This window comes from Phyllobates terribilis, unplaced genomic scaffold, assembly GCF_046119375.1.
Source record: "Phyllobates terribilis strain yellow unplaced genomic scaffold, ASM4611937v1 Scaffold_8__6_contigs__length_399053987, whole genome shotgun sequence".
Classification (NCBI taxonomy): Eukaryota; Metazoa; Chordata; class Amphibia; order Anura; family Dendrobatidae; genus Phyllobates; species Phyllobates terribilis.
The window spans coordinates 279,030,658-279,056,832 of NW_027362768.1; the positions used below are offsets into that span (position 1 = coordinate 279,030,658).

At 40.6% G+C, this 26,175-nt stretch overlaps 1 protein-coding gene and 1 long non-coding RNA gene across 4 annotated transcripts; one reads left to right on the forward strand and one right to left on the reverse strand.

The window, feature by feature from the left end:
• The first annotated feature begins 3,024 nt into the window (after positions 1-3,024).
• Positions 3,025-11,784, forward strand: SOX10 (SRY-box transcription factor 10). Of its 3 annotated transcripts, none has more exons than XM_073644289.1 (4): positions 3,025-3,176; positions 6,004-6,410; positions 7,808-8,061; positions 9,119-11,784. In XM_073644289.1, exons 2-4 carry the CDS (start codon positions 6,025-6,027, stop codon positions 9,793-9,795), a joined length of 1,317 nt encoding a protein of 438 aa, XP_073500390.1. In that variant the 5' UTR covers positions 3,025-3,176; positions 6,004-6,024; the 3' UTR covers positions 9,796-11,784. The 3 variants fall into 3 exon arrangements, with proteins under 3 accessions (XP_073500390.1, XP_073500391.1, XP_073500392.1); XM_073644290.1 differs by having other exon boundaries at positions 3,032-3,180; XM_073644291.1 differs by lacking the exon at positions 3,025-3,176 and adding an exon at positions 5,475-5,655.
• LOC141157260 (uncharacterized) lies at positions 7,798-24,295 on the reverse strand. Its single transcript, XR_012247774.1, has 4 exons — positions 24,206-24,295; positions 22,978-23,067; positions 19,335-19,388; positions 7,798-8,422 (listed from the first exon to the last, which is right to left on the reverse strand). It is a non-coding gene; the product is annotated as an uncharacterized lncRNA (long non-coding RNA).
• Between the last annotated feature and the right edge of the window lie 1,880 nt (positions 24,296-26,175).

Consider the following 26,175-nt stretch of genomic DNA (forward strand, 5'->3'; position numbering starts at 1 on the left):
CTTCTGTGAGGTGTAGCTTCAGGTGTGTGCGGTATTATTTTGTACAGTTCTAGAATGGACATTAACATTGCAGGTAATCACAGACTCACTCTGGTAAATAGGAGGTGAGAATATGTGTGATATATTTTTCAGCAAAGTTTATACATCTCATACTAAAATACTGATGTTATAAGTGCAGAAACACAGATGCATGCTTTAAAAATATATAATCCTTGCATATCTGGCTGCAAAGCTCCTCCCATAATGGTGACATGCAGGGTCTCGGGAAACTAGGGCCCATCTCAGACTGCTTGAATAATGAGAACCAACCAGGTTCATCTGCAGAAGGAAAAGCTATTTTCAAGTTTCCCACCCCCACTGTTCGCTTTTTTTCTGAAAATGAATGAAGTCGTTTCACCTGTTCCCAGGCATCAAGAGTCCAAAAAATGAACACTTACAAAGATGAATATGTAGAGAGTCCAACTTTCCAGATCCTGAACATGTAAATGATCTTACTGTAAAGGCAAACATCCAATAAACCAGACACAATATGAATTAATGATTTTTTTTCTCCAAAAATATCCAGGTATCCTATAGGTGATTTCTGCCCCGATCTTCATCATTTGTAAGGAACATCCACCATAGAAGCCATTCACCCTCCATAAATATTCCATAGTTTGTAGAGGATATCCAAACCTGCAAGACGCTTCTTTGCAAGACACATGACATCTACAGAGATGAAAGAACAGATGCCCCTCCTGATGTAGAGATGCCCTGTATATAAGACCGATAGATGGGAGAAAACCCAGCCCTGCAGGCAGATAGCTATGTTTCCCCCAAGCCTGCACACTCTATCTGACAGCCCTCGGCAGAGCCCGAAAACTCTTTATAATAACCGCTCTGTCCCCCTTTCATATCACATGATTTCGGTTCACCTGGAACGAACAAAGAGCGTATACACAAAGACAAGCCGAAAATCAAGAAAAAAAAGACCCATGAGCCAGGCCTAGAAAGATATTCAGTGTTTTCAATCCCAGGGAGGGAGGAGAAGAAGAGGAGGGGGCCTCTGTATCCCTTATCAAACTTTCATTGCTCCTTTTTTTAAAACACAAGAGTTATTGTGAAGAGTTTTTTAATGTCCCCTTTTTACTGTATGTAAGATTTCATTGTGCAGGCTTTCGGCCTAGCCTGGCTTCGCCAATAAGGCAGGACAATGGAAGGTCTATATGCGATCGGCCTGCCCTCAGGACAAAAGCCTGCGTTGTCTCAGAAGGGGGGAGGGAAAAAGCTCAGGTAATAGAGGGGTGAGGATCACAGCAGAGCTGCTGAACATAAAACTGGGCATAAACTGAAAAAAAATCATCGGCGCAGCTCCTGTCCTTCTAAGGTGAAGCCCCTGGAAACAACCGGCAAGCCTGATATGACCGCTACTCAAACTCTGTTGGCAACTGCTCAGAACCAAACCCATCCTTCATCGGAAACCAGCCACACAGAAATGTCAATTCCTCCTAGTACTATACGATTGGCACTGAAAAGTCCATAGCCCTGCAAAAGTGTATTACCAAACTACCCCAAACTCCATGATCACAAAGTCTAAAATTCTATAAGGCTTTTTAGGGGATTGGTAATAGTCCTACTGTTTAAAAGTTTACTAATGTGAAGATATAACTCTACATATGTGACTGTCTTTCTTCCAAAGACATAGCCAAAAAAATTGTTGTTTTCTCTCTCCCCCCCCCCCCTTCCTCAACCACCAGCCCCTGGGATAGTGCTTGTAACACTAAAATAGTTAATGAATCCTTGTGACTTTATAACTTTGCTTCCATGGGAAGGCAGTTGCCAGTTACTGAGCTTTTCATTCCTAATAGAGGGGTCCAACAATTGCGTACTGTTCAGGCAGTTGCACAGATGAGGACAAGGGACCCTCGGGCTATGCATGACATCCTCTGTCTGCTTTTCTCCTCCTACAGACCATACCTACACAGACTCATCACACAACATCTGCGGGAACAATGTGTGCAAGCCTGGCACTATCTGTCAAGTGAGACATTGCTGAAAAAGCATCCAAAATATCAGGGCTAATAGGTTAAAATGAAGAAGTAGAGAATGGCAGGATAGAGAATGAGGCTTCCATAAAGAAAATCACTTCTATCTTACATAGATAAAATCTCCGGGATTCTAATAGTCTCTTACTTCTTTCATCATTGCCTGCATATGGTGGTGTCTGGTCCAACCTTTATATATAGATTTATATCCCGTACACGATGTTGCGTGGTCAAGGTATATTATTTTTTTACAGTGTATTGGTTGTTGCTTTAATGTCAGGACAAAAATACATATTCTTTTATACTTTATAAAGAACACATTTCATTTACCAACTTTGTTTTTTTGCAATGTAGCATATTATTGCTAGAATAATTTTGTTTTTTTTTGTGCCACAGAGTTAAATTCATGTAGGCACATGTGTGTGGTGTACACAGGATATGTGTTTATATTATGTATTTTGTGCTGTGCCAAAGCAGAGAATAAGATCTGTGGATTAATGAATCAGGTTTGGATTAGAAGTGAATGAATGAGGTGTTGTGAGCGCTGTAACTCAGGATTAGTTGTACAGAAGCACAGGGGACATGCTATAGGTCTGCTGCGTACCGGTCACAAATGTACTTGGCTTCCACACTGTGCATGAGTGTAGTTTGGTGAGTAGTGTAGAATGCATTCATTCCAGAGGTTCGGGTTAGCATTCATCAGTATAGTATCTGTGTCATCTGACTTAAGTAGACTCTTAAGATCTTGGTATTTTGCTCTAACTTTTCTGGAATACGTAATAGTAAAGGTAATATGGGATTTGCTTGTTTAGTTCGTGTATATAGATAATACATTATCGTAGTTAGTTTAGGAATGTTCTATTGAAGGCTTTAACCCACAAAATGTTTCAAGGCCATTTAAAAAAAAAAGTAGAGAATCTCGTATTTTTTGTTTTCATTTTCTTGGCAGAAATAGGTACGTTTCGTCTTAGTCCCACCCCTACATTGGCTGCAGCCAATTAGAAGGACCAAGGACTGTTTGAGAAAAGCTTTGCCTTAAATGCATGGGGAGAAGTGATCAGGGCAGCGAACAGAGCATCATTCAGATAGGAGAACAGAGCCTCTATTACTGACACAGCATCGAGCCAGCACACCTCCTACCACTAAGACTCAGTAGGTACATTCTGCATTCCAACTCTTCCTGCTTTCCTCACTTAGCCTTGTATTCACTCTCGCTGTAAACTACAGTATACATCAGCTACTAACTTTTTATCATTTCTTATATACTCTTTATATAACACCCCCTTCTAAAATTACTACGTATCGGTTGTAACTTTATTTTTAATCCACACTCATGTTCCCCATGTAACTTTTGCTATAATAGCTCATTTTTCTTTTTAAACAAATTCCTTTAAATTTGTTACTATCCTACATTCAGAAATGATTTACATATTTCTATTACTTTTTATATCATATGTGATTTTAATATATTTTCATTCTTTTTTAATAGCTATCACGTAACTTTTTTAATTGCTTAATATTTTCTCTTTTCTAACAATTCATTTAGTTTCTCACTTGATTTTTTTCTCCCTAATATAAAACTTGCCTTCTAAAGTTTATACTAATTTCCCTATGTTAGTTTTTTTTAATGGCCTCTTTTATGTGATTACTTGAATTTCTTTACATATATTCTAAAAGATATTATACAATTTTGAAAAAAATTTGGAATATATTTTGTACTTTTTCCATTCTTTGGAAACTTTGACAAGATTTATCATTTTGGACTAAGTAACTCAAAGAGAACTTTATATTAGTGTTTCATTTCATACATTTATTTTTCAAAAATGTTCATTCTTTTTGTATGTATTTTTGCTACAGTTATTGATTTTGTATGATCTGATGAAGCAGAAACATTCAGTTAGAAAAGAACTGTACAATGATTTGTATTCTATGCTCCTTTCTATTTATGTGTTACTATATCTATCTATCTATCTATCTACATATATATGTGTGTGTATATATATATATATATATATATATATATATATATATATATATATGTAAACAAATATATACAAATATATGTATAGGTATATATACTTACATGAATATTAATATATATCCATATATATGTCTTCTTTATATGTGATCATTTCACATTGCTGCTAGATACATAAATTGGTTAATCTTCTACTGTTTAGTAACATATTGGTTTCTTTTTTTCTAAATTCACATTTATTAGTCTTTCTCACCATAAACAGGTATTTTAGACATATCATCATTACAAAATGATAAAATTTGTATCAAATAATTTATATAGATCAGAATTTACAAAACCTACACAATAAACCTATATGTGCAGTCTTGATACCATCCCGCACAAGTTTCTAATTCTTCATTCGGCAGCTAAACATCTGTGTCCTTATTTGGAAATGATATAGAAGATATTTGAAGATATTTGACTTCCTTGTTGTAATTACCAATGAAACAATGAACTTTTATGACCAATAATAATCCTATTGTCATTGTTTCTTTTAATGAAATGAAGACTTTTCTTAGAAGTTTAATATTCTGACATTTAAAACATATAGAATTTTGTAATATATTGTTGACTAATATAAATACAAAGTAACTATAAGTTTATAAATGGTAATATAACTTGAAAATTCCACTCGTAAATCTGTATGTACAAAATTTAATAAGTAATAAATGTATCAGGGACAACCCAAGGTCAAATGAAGACACTGTTTAAGTGGTCAAAAAACTATTACACTGTATAATATCCAGATGTATCTGTAAAAAGCTTCAGTATCAAGACACAGTTCATAGTCAGGAATTGAGATGTCTGTTATTGTCACAGATGACCTTACTGATGTAACACATAATATCCAGCTTATGTGCCCAAGTAAATAACTATAATTTGGATACTTTGGATACTTAACTAATATTGTTTCATTTCATTTGCAATTCATGTGTACTGTTAATCTGTCAATATCGCATAGAGAAATCCCAAGTTATCTATACCCGGTAAATTAGCATAAATAGTAAAATCAGAACACTTGATTCTGTAACAGTATTAATATCCTTTAGTCTTTGTTTGGTTACATATGGATAAGTACTTTCATATTATGTTAGAGTCATATGTTTATTGAGCTTAACACTATGTAGACATTCCTATATTTGGCTTTTGGTTATATATCCACATAATGCTTCTTCTGCAGTTTTACATTTTCCTCTTAGTTGAACCATTGTTCTTTAATTATTCTGTAATAAAATTGACTGAGTATCAAAAGCAATAGCAAAATAAGAGTATTTATTTCCCAGCAAACAGATGACTTAAACCTATTAGTTGTTGCATAGTTCAATTATTATAAAACAAATTGTAGAGATTTTGCTAAACCCTTTTTCCCTGCTTAGAAAGATTTCAGGAAGGATTTGTATGCCTCTTGTTAACTCAGCATGAATCTGTTTTCATGTGGTTACTAATTACATGTCGTACCAAGATTATAGCTAGAAGCATTCACTTAGTATATATAGGGACTAGACTGGACATTGGGTATGTTCATTCTTAGTTGTCCACTGTGAAGCCACCAAAATTACGACCAGACTGATATATTCCTTTGGAAGCATAGCCTGATTATAGAGTCCCAGGGTAAGTTCTTACAAGTGACTATAGGAAAATTGACCACCTAACAAGATTATCAGCAAAATAATTTACTATACTAAAGCTATACTTACATTTTACTAGTTTATACAATATCATAATTCTATATGACCCAAAGGTCCCTTGCTTTACATAGGCTTAAGTATATATTTTACTATATTTTGTAAACACGGTAGATGGAAACTTGGCATACACTTGACTTGTGTAACTTTTATCCCGTTGTGTAAATGTTCGGGGAAAAACACTTTCTCATTCGTTCTTTTTGTTCTATGGATTGCACTTTATTTTTTGCTATAGTTCGAGCAAATATTTTAATACTATTATTAATTGTTCCAGTTTCCTGGTAAAAGACACACCATGAGTGATGATCAGAGTCTTTCAGAGGTGGAGATGAGCCCAGTTGGGTCTGAAGATCCTTCTTTGACACCTGAGCCTCTGGGATCTCATTCCCATTCTGGTCCAGATGATGATGAAGATGGAAAGGTGAAGAAAGAGCATGATTCAGAGGATGAAAGGTTTCCTGTCTGCATTCGTGAAGCTGTCTCCCAAGTTTTGAGCGGCTATGACTGGACATTAGTTCCTATGCCAGTGAGGGTCAATGGTGGCAACAAGTCTAAACCACATGTGAAGCGACCCATGAATGCTTTCATGGTATGGGCACAAGCTGCCCGCCGTAAGTTGGCTGACCAGTATCCACACCTACACAATGCAGAGCTGAGCAAGACACTTGGCAAACTTTGGAGGTAAGATTTTGAGTACACGCCTAAGGATCACATTGATGGTTTTTAAAAGATCAATTATATTCATTATTTCCTATGTTTTATGAAATATTTTTCTAGCAATTTTTTTCATTCCTATTTTGCACAATTTTCATTTATCAATATTTTAAGATTTGCGAGTCCTCAATGTTTATACCTTTTAATGGCTAACTGAAAAAATGGTAACAAACTGCAAGATTTCAAGACTACGCAGGTCTCTTCATCAGGCATAGAATACCACAAAATCAGAGGAGTCACATATTAATGCACAAGAGGGCACAGGAATAATGCAATAGATAAGACAAATGACGTAAAGCAGAACTATGAGTATGGGAGGGGGGAGAAAGAGTTGTGGCCGCAAATATTGGAACAGTTCATAGACAAGGAGTGTGAAAGTTTTATTGTTCTATGATTGAGGTCTGGTCCATGATTTTGATGCCCCAAAATGGTCTGAGGAGCTTGACGTCACTTGTCTCATCTATTGCATTATTCCTGTGCCCTGTTGTGCAGAAATATGTGACTCTTCAGATTTTGTGTATACTATGCCTGATGAAGAGACTGGAGTAGTCTTGAAAGCTTGCAATTTGTTACCATCTTTTCAGTTAGCCATTAAAAGGTATCAACCACTGAGGACTCCCAAATCTTAAAATATTTTTCTATCTACTGGCTAACTCAGTACAAAGATATATATTTTTCCTGTATCACTTATCAATAATAATTTCTGAAGTTGATTTTGTTCATTGCCACTTAATATACAAACTGTTTCCCCAAGGGTATGTTCCCACAATCCGGAGCCACCTGCGTCCCTGACGCTGTAGAGCAGCCGCAAGGCTTCTGCCTTCATTTATGCAAATGAGCCACACAATTTTTTTTTTCACATGCAGACTTTCCTCATTGATGTTAGTCTATGGGGAACATGTGGATCCGCAAGAGAAATTGACATGCTGTGGGTCTGAAAGACGCACCTCATTTCAGATTCCCGGGTGATCCGCAAATGCACAGGGACGCACAGTGGACATGGGATTTCTAGAAACCCCATCCATTATGCTGTAACATCTGGACGCTGCGGGTTTAACGCTGCATAAACACGCAGCTTCAAACCCGCAGCTGCTCCTGATCGTGGGCACATACCCCAACAGTTGCTAAAGCAAACAGATCACACCAAAACTCATATTATACAATGCTATGGTTTTTCGGTCCACAGCAGAATGTTCTCAGTTAAAGTTGTAGCTTTTCAGTGCTCTCTCAGACTATGAGGTTAGTCATTCAAAGAATTCACTGAATGTACAAATTTTCTATTCTTATTCAAGGTTTTCGTATAAAAAAAAACATCTTGGAAATACTTCAGAAAGTTTTAATCTTTGTTGGGTTGCTTTTTACAGATTGTTAAATGAAAATGATAAAAGACCTTTCATTGAAGAAGCTGAGAGACTGCGGATGCAACACAAGAAGGACCATCCAGATTATAAATATCAGCCTCGTAGAAGAAAAAATGGAAAGCCCACCACTGGAGAGGGAGATGGTTCCTCTGAGAATGAGGGAGGTGCAGCATCCATACAGGCCCACTATAAAAACTCACATTTGGATCATAGACATGGTTCCCCTATGTCTGATGGGAACTCAGAACACTCTGCAGGTAATAGAAATCAGGTTAATTCTCATGTAAAAATAAATGTTGCATCAAACTCAATAACATGGACATGATACTATACAGAACTATTTTTTTTTATTTTAATGGCCTTTGGCTTGATCCCAAGCTATAGTGACTTTATGGATGAACGACCTTTAGGAACATCGATTTTGTGGAAGCCTAGATAGGGCCACTATGATCTTCTCCGCCATTATCTTGATACTATCAAGCCATCGGGTTTCTGGTCTTCCTCTTTGCCATATTCCTTCTATTCTTCTGACCATGATGTCCTTCTCCAGTGATTGCTCTCTTCGTATGATGTAATACAGAGATACAAAGTAAAAAAGGCAACAGTCTTCATAGTAATCTATGATTAGACCAAAGATAAGTCACTCTCTGAGGTATTGTACACTGGAGGTGGCCATATAAATTATTTGAATGTTGGCCAAATATCTAAAAAGTATGAGGTGAAAACAAGGTCAAGGGAGTTGCCACCAGTGGTTCTTAACAGTGATTTGATTGAGAATCTATGCACGCTCTGCTGATCAGAGCATGCATATATATAGGGAGTCAAGGGGAATACCTGAAGAGCATTTGCTCAATAAGCGGCCGCTCATTGGTTCCAGCTGGCACATGATACAACAATGTCATGTCACCCCCAGGAACATTCGCATTGACATCTCTGGAACAGCACTGCTGTAAGAGGTGAGTATACACTGTTTTTAATTTAATTTAGGTCCTTAATTGATTAAGCTGGGGTTGTCCACTAGTGAACAATCCTTTTAACACCCCCATAGGGCACATCATAGAAATCTCAGATTTCTGCCCATTTTAATGACTGACATATTTGTTTCTGTGATGTATGTATAATCTTTTCTCAAGTTAGCAATGAAACAGTAATAATCTATATTGTAAGAAAGTTAAAGTATTTTCTCCCATTCTCATCTGTAATTGCATCATCATGAAAAATACAAAATCGAGAAGTCACAAAGATAATTTTTTTTATGAACTTCGGGCAATATTAAATTTTCTAACCATGGGTATCCATACTTCTTTATTTTAGGACAAAGTCATGGTCCTCCTACCCCACCAACAACGCCCAAAACAGAACTTCAGGGTGGAAAATCTGAGGGAAAGAGAGATGGATCTCGCTCTCTTGCGGATGGAGGAAAACCACACATTGATTTTGGCAACGTTGATATTGGAGAAATAAGTCATGATGTTATGTCCAATATGGAGCAATTTGATGTCAATGAATTTGACCAGTACCTTCCACCTAATGGTCACGCTGCACACCCAAGTCACATTGGGGGTTACACTTCCAGCTATGGTCTCAGTGGAGCTTTAGCTGCTGGCCCTTCAGCCTGGGCCCTGGCAAAGCAACATGCTCCCAATGTGGCAGACTCAAAAGCTCAGGTGAAGACGGAAAGCTCAAGTACCAGCCACTATACAGAGCAACCGTCCACATCACAGCTGACCTACACCTCACTGGGGCTGCCACACTATGGCTCAGCCTTTCCTTCTATCTCAAGGCCACAGTTCGACTACTCAGACCACCAGCCAACGAGTTCTTATTACAGCCATTCTGGTCAAGCATCTGGGCTCTACTCGGCGTTCTCCTATATGGGCCCTCCACAGCGTCCTCTTTATACTGCAATTTCTGATCCACCTAGTGTGGCTCCATCACATAGCCCAACACATTGGGAACAACCTGTCTACACCACTCTGTCAAGACCATGAGAATTACAGAAAAACAGGCAAAGGAGGGACATCTCTCGGAGAGAACCATACTCCGATGGGGTCCTCCCACAGCTCAAATCCCAGGTAGAATCCGGATTCAATGAGCACCAGGGGAACTGGTTTCTACGGGCCACTGAGAAAGACGGTGACCAGGGAAAAATGGGCCTATTCTCTTAAGTAAAAACAAAACTCAAGTGTAAAAATGGTGGGCTAGAATAGCAGGGCAATGCAGGGATGGGGGAAGGGAATAAAGATTATACACTGATTATGAACTAGTGTCTCTCATATTAGAGGAGGAAGCTGCAACATCTGACTTTGTAGTGGCTTTGATTTTAGGCGCCAGATTGGCTGGCAGAATTGACTATGCACAGCCAATGGCTGCAAAAACAAAACAGATTTTTATCTGAAAGCAGCTTGACTTTCTCATCCAGTTGACCTGGGCTGCTAACCAGTTTGAAAGAAGGGATAGTCCATGTATCACTAATCAACTTAACATCATGGGAATAAACTGATTCTTAGTTTCTCCAAGTCACTTCATCATACTTTAAAATGATTATTAGTTTATGATGGAAAATCTGATACAGTTCTTGCTTTACCTTTTCCTAATCCCATCAGTCTAGATGGGGAGCAAATAGAGCTGCATCGTAAAATTCCTGAAGAACTAGAACAAGTGAAGGCAGGAGATAACTCATTCAATAGTAATCCACTCGTTGTGCAGTGGTCAGCGCAATAAAGTGATAAATAGCTCCAATTGGAGTTAGTGTTGGGTGTCTCAAGATGGCCAACATTTGGCTTGCATATTCATCCACAGTACTGTGCAATGCTCACAAAAATGTCTTAAATAATATGGCATTTTATTACTACTTTGTCCACATGGTATTGCTAATGGTATGCATCCTGAATGATCCATGTTTATTAAAAAAAAACGTCTAGAATGGAGAAAACCTGGGCTGTCCACTTTCTACATAAATCTTTAGGGGTAGTTGCATCACCATGACCCAAAGGAAGTACAGAAAAGCAAGTCCAAACAAAATAAAAAGTTAGGCTTGATCAAATAATTGCCTTAAATAGAAAAACTTGGACTTCACAGTCCCTCTACTGTAGAATGGATGTAACAGCTTTCTACTTGTCATAAGTAACAAATCAGTTACAAGATTTGAAATATATTCCTGTCTTTAATCAGGAACCTTGTGTGGAAGTTTACATATTTTTATAATGTCTTAGAATGTCAGTGATAGCTGTAAATACGAGAATACAACTTTCTTGTAGATGTATAGCAATTTAACATGCTAGCATACATACAAGCCCATTTGGCTACCTAATTCCAGCATACCATTTTAAAATAAGCTGTACAAGAGATAAAGCGAGTTCAGTCACATTATGGATAACACAGAGGGCAGTCAACTCTGCATTTCCCTCTACTGCATCTATATGATGGCAGTCATCTTGTTTCCCCCCAAAAACAACACTACTGACATTTCTCCTAACAGGATACTATGAAGTATGTTTATCAGGATGAAAAAATGGAAACAGTAAAGGCTATATGTAAATATGAAAATATATATCTAAATATATATATTTTTGTTTTCGACAGGTGTGGCGAGACAGGTGCTTTCATACCAAATAATGTCTCTATAGACTTTTGGTTTAATCATTTTTGTTTCAATTTTGGGTTTTTGAAATGAAGAGGGACAGAAATCCATGAGCCCATTTGGGGTTAAGTTATTTGATGCTTTGTTCTATGCCCAGATTAACCCTAGTGTATAACGATATTTTGTCCCTTCCTCCATCAGTCTTCATTCAGCTAAAGGTTTTCTTTTTTTTTTGGTTTTCAGTGTTTGTCGTTTCTTTTTCACTATGTGTAACTGTATCTATCTTATTTATGTAAATATCATACTATCTTACCCAGTTCTTCTGTCATTCTTTTTAATTGTGCATAAACATATACAAGATAAATATATAAAAATAAAAAGTTGCGTTTTTCTGGAATATTCAATGTAATATTTTACATACATTTGATTTGCTTCTTTATTTTTTTTTTCTTATCATAGGAACCTGAAGTGACTTGGCGTCAGGCATGGAACTTCCTCCTCTCAGTGCCTTTGACCGCAAAAATGAAATTGAGGGCCTTATGGTGTCTTCAAAATTGTTTTATTATGAGGCTGGAAATATGTTTAGACTGTGTGCCCACTATGCGTTTTTTAAGCATTACCGCAGCTGCAATTCCGCCGCAGAAACGCTTAAAAAAAAACGCATGGTAGAAGGTCTGCCATGTTCCCCAATGATAATCCGCATGTGCTATGCACATGCTGCGGAAATTTCCGCTGTGGATTATCATTGCGGAAAAATCTGCAGCACTATCAATTATTTTGCGGAATCGCGGCATTTTCGCCGCCATTGACTTGCATTGAAAAGCTTAATATCCGCATGATTACAAGTGCACATGCGGATATTAAGCAATTCAATGTGCGGATGGTATTTTTTTTATTTTAAATTCTTTTTTTTTTACAGGTACTATGGTACACGGGTCTGGATGAGAGTCTCCTCTTCTCCAGACCCGTGTACCATAGTACCTGTAAAAAAAAAAGAATTTAAAATAAAAAAAATACATTATACTTACCTTCCGATGGCCCCCGGTCTCCTTATCCGATGCATCCGGTCTTCCCGGAGTCTCGCGATGGTCTAAAAGGACCTAACATGACGTCGTTTAGTCAAGTGATGGGTCACGCGACATCATGGGCACATAGCCTTAGAGTGAGAACATAGTAGCGGTTAAATACATACAATAGTATGGGGACATAGGGAAGGATAAAACCTAGTAGGAACATTAAATAATTTCTTCAAGGGCAAGGACTATATCATACATTGCCTCGTTCTCTATTGCCCATGATTGCAGTATAAAACACTTCATGGACCATATCTAATTTTCTGTGTAAAAGTAACATTTAGTGGGGCAGTCTCTAAATAGAGGCCTTGGAAATTCCAGGACAATGTACAAGGGCCTGGGTTATATGCATGCTAACTTTAGCAAGTTGGGCTCCTCATCTAATTCTTAGTCCAATTATTCCTTTAATGTAATGCGAGTTTCCTTCACATACTTTTTTATGGACTTTTTTTGTTGCCATGAATTTCATGCATTCTTTCCAAAAAAAAGCCATACCTAAAACTTACTGTGTTTTGGAAAAAACGCCCAAAAATGCCAAAAGGCACAAACACATCAAAAAGGGCACAGAAAAAGCCTTGTTTGTATTTTGCTTCATAATTAACTGCAAAAAATGCCAAGCAAACAATGCAAAGGAATTCTGCATTTTTTTAAAAAAAAATGCTGTGATAAAGCACCCTTAAAACTTTGTAAAACATCATACTATTTATTACATTTATATTAAATGGAACCTGACAGGTGATACATGCTGTCCATACCGTGGTCAGCATAGATCAGGCACTGGCTGTAGTATCTCAGCCAGGTATGTTTGAGTCTGAAACGCTGCGGAGTTTAAGAGATGATATACTTTTAATAGCCACTGGGGAGTGAGCCGCATGGGAAACTAGATGTACATGCGGGTCCCTTGGCGTCTTCTCCCTGCCCATTGCCAATGACTGATAAGTCTCTGCCTATGCGCACAAATAGGTAGAGACCTGTCAGTCACTGTCAGTGGGTGGAGAGAAGCTGCCAGAGACCCACCTGTACAACTAGTGCACAGTGCGGCTCAGTCATCGACAGCTAGCAAAAGTATATTATTCCCTGAAACTCCACAGGGTTTCAGAGTCAAATATACATGACTATGAGAGCAGTCAGGTTCCCTTTAACCCCTGCACTGAACCGGACACATGTCAGCTGATTTATACAGCTGACATGTGCCCACAACAGCCACGGGTGGAATCGCGATCCACCCGCGGCTGTTAACCAGTTAAATGCTGCTGTCAATCTCTGACAGCGGCATTTAACATCACCGCGCCGGAAGTGCGGCATTAGCCCTGCACATCGGTGACCCCGTCACATGATCGCGGGTCACCGATGGGTGGGCATGACAACCCGGGGTCTGCAGCAGACCCCTGTGGTTGTCATGATCTGGTCGCTATGAGCGCCACCTAGTGGTCGGCGCTCATAGCAAGTGAGCATTTCTGCTGCATACAAGCGATCTACTCATCGCCTGTATGCAGCAGAGGCAATCTGACAACTGCTGCTTCTAGTCTCTTATGGAGACTATTGAAGCAAGCAGAAAGTGTAAAAAAAAAATGTTTTAAAAATATAAAAAATTAAATAAATAAATAAAAGTTTAAATCACCCCCCTTTCACCCATTCAAAATAAAATAATAAAAATAAAACCCAATATACACATATTTGGTATCGCCGCGTTCAGAATCGCCCGATCTATCAATATAAAATAATAATTAATTCAATATGTAAATGGCGTAACGATAAATACATTTTAAACGCCAGAATTACGTTTTTTTTGGCCATTGCAACATTACAATAAAATGCAATAACGGGCGATCAAAACATAGGATCTACCCCAAAATGGTATTAATAAAAACGTCAGCTCGACACACAAAAAATAAGCCCTCACCCAGCCCCAGATCCGGAACAATGGAGACGCTAGGGGTCTCGGAAAATGGCGCCATTTTTTTTTTTTTTAGCAAACTTTGGATTTTTTTTACCACTTAAATAAAAAAGAAACTATACATGTTTGGTGTCTACAAACTCATAATGGCAGAGAATAATAATGGCAGATCAGTTTTAGCATTCAGTGAACGTGGTAAAAAAAACAAAAAAAAAAAACAAATGTGGAATTGCATTTTTTGTGCAATTTCACCGCACTTGGAATTTTTTCCCCGTTTTCCAGTACACGATATGGTAAAACTAGTGTTGGCGTTTAAAAGTACAAATTGTCCCGCAAAAAATAAGCCCTCACATGGCCATATTGACTAAAAAATAAAAAGGCTATGGGTCTGGGAAGAAGGGGAGCAAAAAATGAAAATTCAAAAAAGGAAAATCCCAAGGTCATTAAGGTGTTAAAGGGTTTGTCCACAACCTTACAACACTTCATAATTGGCTCAAGGGTAGTGGAAACATTTAAAAAAAATCAATACTCTCTTTTCAGACCGGCAGTGCTCCTCTGTACTCAGTAGTTATGCCAGTCTCATAGCTTCCTCTTCTGTTGGGGGACATCACATGACTGCTGCAGCCAGTCGGCAGCTGTAGGGGACATAGTTCTTAGTTTTGAGCAGCGCCGGTCTGGGACATTAGTCTGTTTTCATTTTCTACCACCTTAGGGCCACTAATGAGGTTTTGCAAAGTATTTGATAGCCCCCCCCCCCCCTTTTAAGTATCTAATATCTACATTGTTGGATGATGAAGTTAGTGACCAAGGCACAAAATCTTTGTGTCATGACACTGAAATCAAACACAAACTCTTGGGTTTATATATGATAATAAGAGGGAAATACATTATTATCAGACATCGCTACAATAAGGACACACTATAGTCATTTGCTACAGTGGGCTAGATAACACTATCAGCTTAGTAAATATATCAGTAATAAAATGCCTTTAACATCAAACTTTTCCTTTAGCCGGGTTATTACCACTAAATTCCAGACTGTATGATTGGAAGAGTGTATGATGGAAGCGTTGCATCTGATTGTCCGTGGATCACATAACTTGGTAATGGACCACTCACCAATAACACAATAACAAGCACCCTTCTCCATAGCCGAGAAGTGGTTGGGGGAAGCCATGGAATAAAATCTCTGCAGTACTTTAATATACAACCAGTGATTCCAGATAGAATGAGATTTGTAACGGGTTAAATATGGCGTCCTCTGAGCTCCCTCCCAGTTCAGCCCCTCCCCAAGACCAATCCAACAGTCTCCGGTTCCTCATGATCGTATCATTCAGCCTTGAAAACAAAGGCTCTATTTAATGGAGCTCTTGAGAATCTGACCCCGGAAAAGCCAGAACTGCTCCTGCAGATTTACACACAAAGCCGCGTCTGCACAGATGAAATTTCACATCCCCAATGTGATTAAGGGATTCTGCTGTGGGACGCTGGCCTGATTAGCTAATTAACCCTATTTGGCCAAATTTAACCTCACAGTTACCAAGAGCATGTCCTTTATTTCACCAGTAAACAAGCCTTTGAAGTATCTTCAGACTGATTTCATTAAAAAATTTCATGAGCTCATATAGGATAAGTTAATATAACTTAATATAGTGTGAACTGTAAGGAAAGGAACTGTTGTGCACAACGGAAAATGTTTTCCTTGCTTTTTTTACAAGCAAAACCCTAAAAAATGATCATTTTCAGTTCCATTTTTACAACTTTTCAAGCTATAATTCAAATGAGAATTGAAACTTCAACACCTCCAATATATTCATAAAAGCATCCTTAATTAATATTCCATTAACCCTGCTGTTCTGTTCGGTCAAAAATGACCGAATTTGAAATTTGATATTTTTTAAAATATTCATTATGCGGTTCTGAAACTTGTGGTTAATTGACTTTTCCTCATTTGAAGGGGTTCTTACTATGGGTATTTTTTTTTGTTTACTTTTTGCTCCACGTTTTCTTTTATACTTGTACTGTTCAGTCAAAAATGACCGATAGCCTTTTATACTAATCTCCAGACATTTTTTTGAGTAAAATAAATGAGTTATAATCTCATTTTGGACTATATATTGCATCTACTACTATTTATCAATTTATCTAGGTCCTTTTGCTCCGTGCAGATTTACGCGTACATACATTTTCAAATTACGATACAGCAGATGGATTCGCTTCCAGTATAGTTATGTGCAAAAAATTTTCGCTGTATCTTATTTACCCTGCTGTTCACATAGAAATAGTTCAACTCAGTTATCAACATTTCACATTGTAAATGAAAAGATTTTCTTGTTTTCCTTGTTAGCTGGCCACAATGTCTCTAGCAAGATTTCATGAGATTTCAAGAGTCCTTCGGTTTGATAATAAAACCAATCAAATTGAAAGAAGAGCCACAGACAAACTTGCCCTTATTAGAGATTTGTGGAATAAATGGGTAGAGATTCTACCAACATTTCATAATACTGGTGAAAATGTGACTGTAGATGAACAACTGGTGTCATTCAGAGGTAGGTGCCTGTTCAGACAGTATATTCCAAGTAAGCCGGCAAAGTACGGCATCAAAATATGGACTCTATGCGACAGCAAAAGTTCATACGCTGTAAACGCTCAGGTATACATAGGAAACAACACTGGAGAAAGCTGAAAAAATCAAGCTATGCAAGTAGTTTTGGATTTGACACACAGACTCAAAGGACAAAATGTTACATGCGACAATTTTTTCACATCATACCAACTAGGGCAGATGTTGCTGAAAATAAAAATGATCATGCTGGGTACTGTTAGAAGAAATAAGCCAGAACTGCCACAAGGTATCCTCAGTAAGAGAGACGTTTATAGTTCTATGTTTTATTTTACTAAGGATACAACAGTAGTTTCTTAAGTTCCCAAAAAACACAAACAGGTCATTCTGATGAGCACAATGTGTGAAAAACTTGTTGCATCATTCCCAAGAAGACTCATGGCTGTACTAGCTCAAAAGGGTGCTTCTACTCAATACTGAGCAAAGGGTCTGAATACTTGTGACCATGTGATATTTCAGTTTTTCTTTTTTAATAAATTTGCAAAAATTTCTACATTTCTGTTTTTTTTTCAGTCAAGATGGGGTGCAGAGTGTACTTTAATGAGAAAAAAATGAACTTTTTAGAATTTACCAAATGGCTGCAATGAAACAAAGAGTGAAAAATTTAAAGGGGTCTGAATACTTTCCGTACCCACTGTGTGTCATCAGAAATTATTGTTAGGCCACACTTCAGGGCTGAGAAGGAAGGAGCACTATTTGGCTTTTGGAGCATAGATTTTTTTTAGAATAGTTTGTGGGCGCCATTTGCGGAGCCCCTAAGGTGTCAGAACAACAGAAAATCCCCAAAAGTGACCCCATAGTAGAAATTACACATCTCAATGAATTCATCTACTGCTGCAGTGACTATTATGTAACATCCACGCCAGGCTTTATTCTTATGCCAGGTTAGTGCCCATACATTGTGCCACCATAAAGTGTAGTGCCCCCATACATTTCTCCTGGTGACACACACCCCGTAAATTAAGTGCTCTCCCCGCTACAATAATGCCAAATATGTGGCCGCTTACTGCAGTTTAGGCACAGTGGGGCTCAGAAGGAGGGGGCATTTGGATTTGGGAGCGCATAATTCACTGGATTTTATTTGAAGGGGTGGGAGTCGTCGCATTTCCAGAGTCTTTGTTCTATCAGTAACGTGGGACCCCCTACAGTCCCAGTGACAGATGACGGACCTGAGAGGGGCTGGTTTTATGTGGGATAAATTTATTGCTAACATTTTGGGATACATAATTTTCGATTGCTTCCAGAATAAGACTGGATCACATTCTTGTGTTCTATGCTGAGCACTTACGTCGTAGTTTCTGTGTAAATCCCACAAAAATGCGATTCTTACAAAACCCCCAACGGAACCACCCACCACAAAGAGGCAGATGGAGACACTTTAGTCCGTTTGACGTCTGCTCTGGTGGTCTCCATCTTTTTAGGTGCACACAGATCTGTGGTCGCCCACACTTGTGTGCTAAAAAAACAGCCTAAAATGATGGTACGCCGCCAGAACAGAGACCAGTCAATGGGACTCCATCGGCCTCATAAGTGAATGGCTCCATCTGGGTTTTTTGTCTGAATTGTGGTTTTGGTGAATTTACACGGAAACCCCAACACAAGCGCTCAGCGGAGAGTGCAGGATAAATGTGAGCTGAGACTTATTCCGATTTTTTTTGGAGGCAGAATGAAGAAATAGACAGCAGTACCAGAATAGTTCTTATTTTTATTTTTTTGCGGTTCACTGTGCGATAAAAGTGATTAGGTGGATTTATTCTTCGGGTTGGTGCGATTACAGCGGTACCAGATTTATATGGGTTTTTTAGGTTTTGTTGCTATCACACAGTAAAAACGCTTTTTTTTTTAATAAAGAGTAGTTATTTTCGTCGCCATATTCTGAGAGCTGTAACTTTTTTATTTTTTGGTGAACAAAGCTGTGTGATGGCTTATTTTGTGTGCGACAAGTTGCAGATTTTTTTTGGTACCATTTTGGGGCACATAGTAATTTTGGATCGCTGTTTATACAGATTTTTCAGACACAAAATGAACAAAAACCAGCAATTCAGTTATTGTTTTTATATTTTATTTTTTTGCGCCGTTCGCCGGCGTATTATTACACCTACGACATATTGGGAAAGGATCTTGGAGATGGAAATACCCCTTCAAAGAACAACTGGCTTGTTGCCAAGAGCAAGCAATCACAGAGCAGCTTTCAATTTAAATTCTGCTCATAAAAAAATGAAAGCTGCGCTGTGATTGGTTGCTAGAGTCAACTTTAAATCCCCCCCCCCCAAATACACACAGTTTACAGATAAAATCCATTGATAATAAGATAAACAGTAACATAATAGGCCATAGTCCTGATTTTGACTTACCCAAAAGTGGGCATCTTCATCAAAATAGAATGGGGTTCTTTTTTTTTCACAGAACTTTATGTACATGCATAAATAAAGACAAAAGTGAAAAAAAGGTGAAAAAATGCACAAAAAACGCAAAAAAAACACAGCAAAACCAATGTTTTTGACGCAGCTGATTTCCTGCCAGAGATTTATGACGTAAAAAAAAAACCAACATGTGTGAACATAGCCTGCAGATTAACGCCATATCTGCAGGTTAATAGCATTTTTTTACATTACAGGTTCTCTTTAAAGCTTCTGTCAAAAAAAGTGAATTTCACCCGTGAATAGACACTTCTAATCACAGTATTTGCAGTGTACATGAACACCAAATACTATCATGAGTATTGCTCATCATATACACATCAGGCTATGTGCCCACGATGCAGAAATGCTCTGGATTTTTTCCTGAGCGTTTCTGCATCTCCTTGGCAGAAAAAACGCATGCGGATTGTACATGCGGATTGTACATGCGGATTGTGCATGCGGATTGTACATGCGTTTTCCTGCCAGGGACAAGCGGAAGTGAAGCGTTCTTCACATGCATTTCCGCATGCGGGTTGACAAGCGCTTTCCAAGAGATTTTAGCATCACTTGGAAAGTGCTTGACAACTTGGTCACACTATATAAATCCATGCAACCAGCATGGATTTATATAGGATGACCGTAAAAGAATGGTAAAAAATAAAAAATAAATATTATACTTACCTTCTGATGGCCCCCGGTCTCCTTATCCAATGCGTCCAGTCTTCCCGGTGTCTCGCAGTTGTGTAAAAGGACCTGCCATGACGTCATTTAGTCATGTGACGGGTCATGCGACTAAATGACGTCATGGCAGGTCCTTTTAGACCATCGCAAGCTGCCGGGAAGACCGGACGCATCGCTATGGAGACCGCGGGCCATCAGAAGGTAAGTATAATGTATATTTTTTATTTTAATTCTTTTTTTTATACAGGTACTATGGTTTCCGGGCCTGCAGGAGAGTCTCCTCTTCTCCAGACCCGGGTACCATCCGCACATTGAATTGCTTAATATCCGCATGTGCACATGTAGTGATGCGGATATTATGCGTTCTAATGCAAGTCAATGGCGGCGAAAACGCCTCGATTATTCAAAATAATTGCTAGTGCTGCGTTTTTTTCCACAATGATAATCCGCAGCGGAAATTTCCGCAGCATGTGCACAGCAGATGCGGATTATCATTGGGGAACATGGCAGGCCTTCTACTAAGCGTTTTTTAAGCGTTTTTGCTGCGGAATTGTCGCTGCGGAAACGCTTAAAAAATGCATAGTGGCCACACAGCCTCACAATTATCAGATTTTACATTGCTAAAACCTCTGGAAACCTCTGGCCCAAACTGTTCTAAATGACAGGAGGAATGTAAGAAGAATAGCACACTAAAAGCATATACTCCCAATAAAGTCCTATAGTTTTCAGTGCAATAAAGATGGGAGATACATAGAGCAGAAGCTCAGCTGTGGTAAAGCGGGCTGGGATGTGCTTCACTGTCAGATGCTTGAAATTCACACAATCATATGACTGTGTTTGCGGCTGCTGTCAGATGATTTGGTATTTGTGTCAGATGACTGTGGCTGATCATGTCAGATGATTCTGTGCCTGTGCGTGGATCAGACGCGTGTGTGCTTCAATCACAAGCCGATCAGTCTCCTACGTTGAAACTGCTGAATGCTGACAAGGTCAAGGAGTCCTGCAAGGTCACCCACTGTGTCGCTTCACCAATTCTAGCATAACAATGGGGCAGAAATGTGACTGTTTCCCGAATAGGACAGAAACAACTTTATGCAAACTACTTGCTAAATAGCCACCACATACATCCACGTAAGCGAATGCACTCACACAGGGGCGGACACAGACTGTAGTGGGCCCCTGTGCAAGAAATTTTTGGGGGCCCCCCCTGCCCTTCATAAGGCAACAAAGTTATGTAAACATAACCCCCCCATGTGCAGCTCACCCCCCCCGTGCATCTCTCATCCCCCCGTGCATCTCTCACCCCCCCCCGTGCATCTCTCACCCCCCCGTGCATCTCTCACCCCCCCCGTGCATCTCTCACCCCCCCCGTGCATCTCTCACCCCCCCGTGCATCTCTCACCCCCCCCGTGCATCTCTCACCCCCCCCCCGTGCATCTCTCACCCCCCCCCGTGCATCTCTCACCCCCCCCCCGTGCATCTCTCACCCCCCCATGTGCATCTCTCATCCCCCCCATGTGCATCTCTCATCCCCCTCCCATGTGCATCTCTCATCCCCCTCCCATGTGCATCTCTCATCCCCCTCCCATGTGCATCTCTCATCCCCCTCCCATGTGCATCTCTCATCCCCCCCATGTGCATCTCTCATCCCCCCCCATGTGCATCTCTCATCCCCCCCCATGTGCATCTCTCATCCCCCCCATGTGCATCTCTCATCCCCCCCCATGTGCATCTCTCATCCCCCCCATGTGCATCTCTCATCCCCCCCCATGTGCATCTCTCATCCCCCCCCATGTGCATCTCTCATCCCCCCCATGTGCATCTCTCATCCCCCCCATGTGCATCTCTCATCCCCCCCATTTGCATCTCTCATCCATCCCATGTGCATCTCTCATCCCCCCATGTGCATCTCTCACCCCCCCATGTGCATCTCTCACCCCCCCATGTGCATCTCTCACCCCCCCATGTGCATCTCTCACCCCCCCCCCATGTGCATCTCTCATCCCCCCCCCATGTGCATCTCTCATCCCCCCCACATGTGCATCTCTCATCCCCCCCCATGTGCATCTCTCACCCCCCCCCCCCATGTGCATCTCTCACCCCCCCCCCCCATGTGCATCTCTCACCCCCCCCCCCATGTGCATCTCTGATTCCCCCCACTCCTGGTTAATTAATTGTATTTAAAAAAATAAAACTTGTTATACTTACCCCCATGCGATCCCTGCAGAATCCTGGCGCTCGTCCACGTCGCTGCCACCACGTTCTCCTGACGTTCGGCCATGTGACGGCGCCACATACATAGCCATCAGCTTTTGTTTTGGCCAAAAGATTTTTAAAGCCGCCACCACGATAAGGTAGACTCTTCTGGCCGGGCCCTACTCTAACCTATTAAAATTTTCTTAAAATATGCAATACTCTTTTTAGATATATGTTTATTTAGTTTTCTTTAAGGGAATGTGTCATATACATTTTTTTTTAAAATGACCAATAATACCACATACAGGGAATACCGCCACACCATGACCAGACCACATATTACCACAACATAGTGACCGAATAATACCACACAGAAGGGAGAAAAACTGCCACACCATGACCAGACCACATATTACCACCACATTACTAATATTACCACCACATTACTAATATTACCATAAGTGTCATTATACACGGGAGCTCTATACATGGTATGTATAATGTAAGTGTCCAGGTAATCTAGTGATCACCAGTGACATTATACACAGGAGCTCTGTATATAGTGTCAGTGTACAGGTAATACAGTGATCACCAGTGACATTATACACAGGAGCTCTGTATATAGTGTACAGGTAATACAGTGATCACCAGTGACATTATACACAGGAGCCCGGTACATAGTATATAGTGTAAGTGTACATGTAATACACTGACTCACTGGTGACGTCTCTAGGTGAAGTCCTTCAGCTACGCTTTTCTCCTTCATCCAGCACAGACCGCCATCACGTCTTCCAGCCAGGACTCATCTCTGCATAAAATAACACAGTTATCTAGAGCACATTCCCCAACTTCTACATTACGCAGCTGAATACAGACGTGCATCCACCATCAATATATGGTTAGTTATTATGCCACCTACCATTCCAAATATAAATTGTAATCCACCACGGTGCCCCCATTAACTGTAAATAGGCACTCAATATATAATTTAATTAGAACCTCTACTCTTTCCGCCAATTTGTTACCAGTTACACTCCTGCATCCGCAACGCCCCCTACTCTATGCTTCCTGCTCCCCGCATTCATTATTTACATGCACCCCCTGCCCCAATTCATTATATCATGTCCGTGCTCTCCCCACCCCATCATCATTTACTCTCCCCCACCCCACATTCATTATGTGCAGCTCATTATCCCCCTACTCCCAATTCCCCCATGTGCAGCTCATTTTCTCCCAATTCCCCCATGTGCAGCTCTCATCCCCCCCATGTGCAGCTCTCACCCCTCCATGTGCAGCTCTCAAACCCCCCCATGTGCACATCTTTCACCACCCCCCATGTGCACATCTCTCACCACCCCCCATGTGCACATCTCTCATCCCCCTCCCCCACATGTGCCCCTCTCTCATCCCCCCATGTGCACCTCTCTCACCCCCACATGTGCACCTCTCTCATTCCCCTCCCCCACATGTGCACCTCTCTCATCCCCCCCCCACACATGTGCATCTCCCAATCCCCCCCCCCACACATGTGCATCTCCCAATTCCCCCCCCCACACATGTGCATCTCCCAATTCCCCCCCCCACACATGTGCATCTCCCAATTCCCCCCCCCACACATGTGCATCTCCCAATTCCCCCCCCCCCACACACATGTGCATCTCCCAATCCCCCCCCCCACACATATGCATCTCCCAATTCCCCCCCCCCACACATGTGCATCTCCCAATTCCCCCCCCCCACACATGTGCATCTCCCAATTCCCCCCCCCACACACACATGTGCATCTCCCAATTCCCCCCCCCCACACACATGTGCATCTCCCAATTCCCCCCCCCACACATGTGCATCTCCCAATTCCCCCCCCCCCACACACACATGTGCATCTCCCAATTCCCCCCACTTCTAGTTAATTGTATTTTTAAAAAAATAAAACTTGTTATACTTACCCCCATGCGATCCCTGCAGAATCCTGGCGCTCGTCCAAATCGCTGACACCAGGTTCTCCTGACTTCCGGCCATGTGACGGCACCGTCACATGACCGGAAGTCAGGGGAATCTTGAAGGCGCTGCCACGGCAGCACAGCGCTGAGATGTCCCGGACCCGGCGCTTAGCATGGGGCCAGGGGCCCCATGAGGCGAGAGATGCATAAGAGGGGGGCCCCCAACGGGGCTCCGAGGGGGCCCCTACCGGCCGGGCCCCATACTGGAGTCAGGGCAGTCATGCCCTGATGGCGGCCCTGCTGAGGCTGGAGGGGCCCCCTCTCCCTCGGGGCCCCCGTTCAATGAACCGGCTGCACGGGCGGTAGTTCCGCCCCTGCACTCACACACAAGTACATCATCCATCCCTATCTACATGGAGCTGTGCTATGGGAATTATCATTACAGAAAGGCAAAAAAAACCACAACGGAGCTGTGCTAATATCCATGGAGAACCGCCTGCCATAGATCAGTGTACCCATCATATGACAGCACGGCCATAGTAAGCAAATTATATTCACGCTCCAGATAAACAGTCAGATGACCATATATACTTAACCCTTGCTTGAAAATGTTGCTGCTTATTATACGAAAAAGTATTGAATAGATTTCGCTTTCTAACCTCGCCTTTGCAACATAACAAATATTTTTTCAAAAGAATAAAAGCAAAAGTGTACATTAAAACTGTACTCTCTATAAAAGCCCCATTGTAATTGCTAGGATTTAGTATTAAGAGTGAAAGTGGAGCTGTAGCTTTGGAGTGAGGGGTATGCAGCATTAGGTGAAATATGCTACAAAGGGCATTTGAGCTCTGTCATGATACCCAATGGCCTACAAGAGCATGAAACTGAAAAAGGCACCTAATAACTGTCATCATGGATCCCTACCAAAATAATTCCCATTTGCTCCTTGTCCTTACTTTTGCTATGTGAAAGTGAAAATTACTTAAATTTATCCAATTTTTTAATATATTCATATTAGTAAAAAGTACTTGCAAGGGTAGATAAAGAATAATAAACCATAACCTTTAATAAAGTACACTCTAAAAAGCCTCCTGGCTATAAAAAGACGACACAACAACATGAACAAAGTTAGGCAAAGTCCACTACAAAATAACCTACAATAGTGTCAAAGGCAATTGGTGCCAAAACAGCAAACCTAATATGCAACAATCTCAGCCACGGGTCCAGGTGGTGTCCACTAATGATCCTCCATATACATGATCCTCCACGTGATGGGGGGCACTCATCTGTGCAGCGACGCATTACCCTGGTAGAGATCAACAGATCACGCTCCCGACACATTTTTTCAAATAGATTCATCAGGGGAGTTTTGTTGGTGTCATAGAGAAACAGCCTATATAGCTGAGTAGACATAATACCGCATCTGTAATATCGCATCCGTAATACCGCATCCGCATTTTTCATTGCGTTTTTGAGAGTGTTTTTTTTCCATGTGTTTTTATCGCATTTTTAATCCTGTGGTTTTTGTCTCTTTTTGGTACGCCATATTTTAAATAAAGCTGGCTTGTTTTTGATACTTCGTGGTATTCGGCTTTGGAAAAATGTTATTGATACAGTCATGTTTGGATTACATGCGGTTTTAGTGCGTTTCCACAGAAGAAACACATTAAAAATGAATTTTTCTGTTTTTTTACTTGAGGATTTTGCACAATTATGGCAATTCTAGGGGAAAAACTCAGCATACTCGCCAGAGAAATCGACATGTTGCGGATTTCAAAATCGCACCGCAGATCAATTTAAACAGCGTCAAAAACTTGCCAATAACTTATTTTGGGGACTTAAAGAGGTTGTCCACTACTTTAGCATTACTTTACATTTAGTCATCAATGTCTGATCGGTCGGTGTCCGACACCTGGCACCCCCACCAATCAGCTGCTATCGGTGGCAGCACCCACCGGCCGGATAAAAGCATTTGC

Coding starts and splice junctions, on each gene's coding strand:
- SOX10 (XM_073644289.1), top strand. CDS start 6,025: ATGAGTGATGATCAGAGTCTTTCAGAGGTGGAGATGAGCCCAGTTGGG. Junction 6,411..7,807: donor ACACTTGGCAAACTTTGGAG/GTAAGATTTTGA, acceptor TGCTTTTTACAG/ATTGTTAAATGAAAATGATA. Junction 8,062..9,118: donor GAACTCAGAACACTCTGCAG/GTAATAGAAATC, acceptor TCTTTATTTTAG/GACAAAGTCATGGTCCTCCT.